Below are 4,681 nucleotides of genomic sequence, written 5' to 3' on the forward strand. Positions count from 1 at the left end.
GCCTGATTTACCAACTTAAAAGAAATATTGAGAAAATATAGCCCTAATAAATATTCAAGTATATTTTGGTATATTTACTATGAAATATTGGAGCGCTATATTTCATGAGAATTCCGAAATTCATGCGAGATTGTATTTGAGATATTGTAGAATATTTGCACAGTATTTTTATACTTTCAGTTGGCAAATGCACGAATGCACAAGATATTCTAATATGGAACCGAAAAAGTGATGGAACATTTGGATTGGTACAAATTAACCAGAGACCTCCCATTGGCTGTAGTGATTCCATGAAGGTTTTTGGAGATTTTGCTTTTTTTTTGGCGTGTAAATTGTCGGTCTTTTAAAAAGGATGGCATGTATGTCAAAGGTGCATTAAAGATAAAGTAAATCCCAAAATAGAATACATCATTCTACTTATGGTAAAATATACAACAAAACAAAATATTGTTGTATATTTTTTTTGGATTGAATCTGGCATAATTTGGGAATGGCAAAACACACGAAATCGTGAAATCAGAAAATTACGAGGCTCAAAAATTATGAAAGTCATTTCCCATAATTTCCTGAATATTCAGAATAACTGTTAAAATTATGGATCGTGCGATGAAATATCGAAATTAGTCACCGGAGTAAGGTGTTTTACTCATTTCATATCTTGTTCCCCAATATTTCCTGAAGTTGGCAAATCCGACCTTAGTATGGTGCTGCGTAAATATTTACGCCTTTATCACTGTCTTTTGCAAACATCTCACATCAGCGACTCAGCAGTGGTCAGAGTTCACTGTTCAGACTCTTCAGTCTTGCACTCACTCAAACACTCTATGAAAATTTGAAATGTAAAAAAAATGAACTGAATGAAATATACGCATATACACTGTACATACGACATGCGTTAATAATTTTTTTTATCAATACGTAAATCGGTATGCTCAACACAGAGATATTTTATGCTACTTCGCACTCCAGAGTCCAGAGTCCAGAGTTCAAGAGTCCAGACTCGGCCCTGTCGGAGACTCGGAGTGTCGGTAGTCTGCACTGTCTACTTACTACTACATGCTACTACTAAATAGGTCTACAGCTAGTAGTAAATAGTAGTATCTGCAGATTCCAGACTTGTGTCAGTTTCTGAGTTTCACTTCAGATACCAGCATTTTTGTTATCTTGAATATCATGAGTTCATGACCCTCTCTACTCTAAAAGAAATGGAAAGAGAACTTAAATAATGTATGTATATTGTATAGACAGTATAGGGGATCGAAGTTCGACTTTTTTTTTTAAATTTATTATTTTTATATTTACTGCTGTTGCTATAGAGAGGACGCTATTTTAGATTTAATTCTTCATCACATTATGAGAACTGGAGTCTGGAGACCGATTTGCGTACCTTTTTTTTGGGTTAAAAAACAAAAAAACACCAATGAAGAAAAAAATGAATAGATTGTTAAGAATTTAATGAATTCGCATACGATCCGAGATTCGAGAAAGGGTATTCAATGTGTATAAAAGTTGGACATGTGAATGTTCTAGTCATCATAAAATATCAACAAAAAAAAATTATACACTACAACAGTACATTACGATGACAGCTACCTTGCAATCAACTGTGAATGCCCAGGCTTCAGGTCTTATGACCGCACAAAAGATCAACTGTTTAAGAGCGGACTTCCACCAGAAAAGAAACTCGTATAAGGCTGAGAAGCGCTTTGTAAATGAGAGACGCCTACAAATTGGATCCACTGCCGTTGTTTCGAAAGCCTTTGACAGGCGCCTAGGATGTTACGTGGCTTTGAAACGTATGGAGATCGAGAGATATATTAACGCTAACAAGAAAGAGTTTCATATCGGCAAAGCAATGGGTCAGCACCCGAATGTTGTTACCACTTACGAAAAACTCTTCATAAATAAACAAGTTTGCATTGTCATGGACTGCCTTGACGGAGGAGACTTAGTGGATATACTTGCAGACCGCGAGGCAGGCTTTGATCATCAAGAGTTTCTGACATTCGCTCGTCAGCTGGCAGCCGGTCTGTCCCACATACACAGCAAAGGGGTTGCACATCGAGATATAAAGTCTGATAACATATCTGTAAGCACAAAAGATGGACAGGCTAAAATTTTGGACTTCGGAGAGAGTCAATTTGTTTCTGAACCCATGGTCTCCCTCAAGAGTGGTACTTTGCCTTATATGGCGCCCGAACTTGTATCTGCGATAGAAGAGTGTCGTGGCCAGTACAATGTGGGGGATGTTGATCTAGACCTCATGAAAACTGATGTCTGGTCTATGGGTATCACGTTTTACTCGATGTACACATCTCAAATACCTTTTGGTTGTGCGAGTCTGCAAGATTCTGGCTTTAGGAATTATTTGCAAAGGCACGTGTTCGGTGCACCTGGAGTGTGGGCAGCAGTTGACGAAGACATCAAAATACTGTTGGAGAATATGTGCGAACCTGATCCTGAGCTACGTTGGTCTATGGATATGGTTGTGAAATATCTTAACGAGTTATGTAAACGTGAGAGTCACAAATAGATTCTAATAGTTAATCGAATAAAATAATAGTAGAAACATACACCGTATCAATCTAGACTGTTTCCGTCTGTTGCAGTGTTTTAGAAAGAGAAATGTTTTTGTCAGGCTTATGCTCGAGTCTTGAAAGTGGCATGAACATTCCAGTCGTGACAGCAAGATGTCAACGAATAGGCACCCGATACAAGACTGTTGTTTAACAATACCATTCGTAGCATTGCAAAGAAATACTGACGATAAAATCATTGCGATCATTGTGATGTATTCTTTTAAATCTATGACTTTTCGTTGCGATATTTTCTTTTGCATGTGCACAATGTGAAGCACAATTGGATAAATCAATAGAGATCTGAGTTCCTAGAATTGTCGTAACAGGCTGCAGATTTAAGTTTGCGTTTTTAATGCCCACACTGGAAACGCACACTGTAAGCCACTCAAAATTATGTCGAACGTCCATTACCCATCTTATTAACATAAATACAATCCATTGACTCTAGGCTGTCATTTGCTATCGACCAGCCTTATTTTAGTATACATATTAATACACCTCTCAGGTAGTTATTAGTATAGACCCGCTTTCAAGATGGCAGAGATCGGATAGTTTTGTGGTGCAGAAATTGCCTCGCCAAGGTCACATAAATTGGACTAGTATAATACCCGTACATTGAGATATTATTTATTATTATTTCAACACATCCAGCGTGTGACATGCGCACGCTCTGTTATTCTATCTCACAAAACAGCCTCATTCATCAGTCACCGACTGAACGTCTAGAAAGCCTAGTTTTTCCCTTTTTTCTTGTTTTTCCGTTTCTTCTTGCCACCCCCGGTTGCCTTCGTACCACTAGCACTGTTATTAGACTCACTGGCGGCCATATCCTTGTCATCAACTTCAGCATTCTCCCCACTCTCAGTATTGGTATCGTTACTCTCAGCAATCTCCCCGACCTCAGTAATACCTCCAGCCTCAACATGTTCATGGTTTACACCAGCATCCTTATCATTACCAGCATTTACTTCCGCGTGTGCATTCGCACCGTCAACTCCAGTGGTAGCATCTACATCGTGTATACCCACTTCCCTCTCAGCCTCTGAACCCGGTGCATTTTCCGTAGGCTCATTCACTTGGACTCCTGTATCGTCTTGTTTTATTGTGTCCTCATTCAAACTTCCATCACTTGGCGCTACATCATATTCAGCTTCGAGGCTACCGACAGTAGTCTCATCCAACTCATTCGTACCTTCCAGTACTGTTTCAACCTCTTCAACGCCTTCTGCTCCCTCAGATTCTACTTCTGTCGGTGGCCTGGTCTCTGATTGCGTTTTGATATCCGAATCGCCCTCTACTTCCATTCCAGATTCCACTTTTTGGCCTGTCTCAGTTATTACCGTTTCAGGATGAGCTTCCGATGGTGTTACACCCGATTTTTTATCCTGCGTCAGTATAACCTCAACAGGGGTCTCTGTTTGATGATCTATTTGCTCTTCATGCCTATCTGTGCTAATTGACGTGTTATCCACGGGTTGTGCAGCACTACTTTCCGGGTCATCTATGCTATTTTTAGATTCACTAGAGGGGGTTTCTGATTGGCTATTCATTATAACATCCGTCCTGATGTCGTCCCCGGTCTCTAATTCTGGATCACTTGAAGCCGCCTTGCTCTCTCCCCCAAGACGCGAGAATACCACCTTCATCGCATTTTTAACATCCGGCGACAGTTCAATACCTACCAAATTGGGCAAGGCTGGATGGAGCGCTGTAACCACCCTTTGGAACTGTTGAATACGATATACAATAATAAAGTGAGTTAGATTGATGAAGTTAACTATGAAACATCACAGACACAGACACAGACACAGACACAGACACAGCGACAGATATAGATATAGATATAGATATAGATATAGATATAGATATAGATATAGATATAGATATAGATATAGATATAGATATAAATATAAATATAGATATAGATATAGATATAGATATAGATATAGATATAGATATAAACACATATACATATCGATATAGACATTTAGACATACATACGTACATCCATACATACATATATTTATAAATATACATACACACACACACCCACACACACACACATATATATATATATATATACCATTACAAACACACACACA

At 38.7% G+C, this 4,681-nt stretch overlaps 2 protein-coding genes across 2 annotated transcripts; one reads left to right on the forward strand and one right to left on the reverse strand.

The window, feature by feature from the left end:
• The first annotated feature begins 1,535 nt into the window (after positions 1–1,535).
• SARC_11306 (serine/threonine protein kinase) lies at positions 1,536–2,578 on the forward strand. The gene has a single exon (XM_014294610.1). The coding sequence runs from the start codon at positions 1,583–1,585 to the stop codon at positions 2,531–2,533; it is 951 nt and encodes a 316-aa protein (XP_014150085.1). The 5' UTR covers positions 1,536–1,582; the 3' UTR covers positions 2,534–2,578.
• A 606-nt stretch (positions 2,579–3,184) lies between these two features.
• SARC_11307 (hypothetical protein) lies at positions 3,185–4,313 on the reverse strand (the record flags this gene model as incomplete). Its single annotated transcript, XM_014294611.1, has 1 exon — positions 3,185–4,313. A coding segment is annotated over one exon (1,003 nt), but the record flags the coding sequence as incomplete, so codon positions are not given.
• Between the last annotated feature and the right edge of the window lie 368 nt (positions 4,314–4,681).

Source organism: Sphaeroforma arctica (assembly GCF_001186125.1).
Source record: "Sphaeroforma arctica JP610 unplaced genomic scaffold supercont1.1618, whole genome shotgun sequence".
In the NCBI taxonomy this organism is placed as follows: Eukaryota; class Ichthyosporea; order Ichthyophonida; genus Sphaeroforma; species Sphaeroforma arctica.

Bases quoted from the DNA above. Each gene is read 5' to 3' on its own strand.
- SARC_11306 (XM_014294610.1), top strand. From the start codon at position 1,583: ATGACAGCTACCTTGCAATCAACTGTGAATGCCCAGGCTTCAGGTCTT.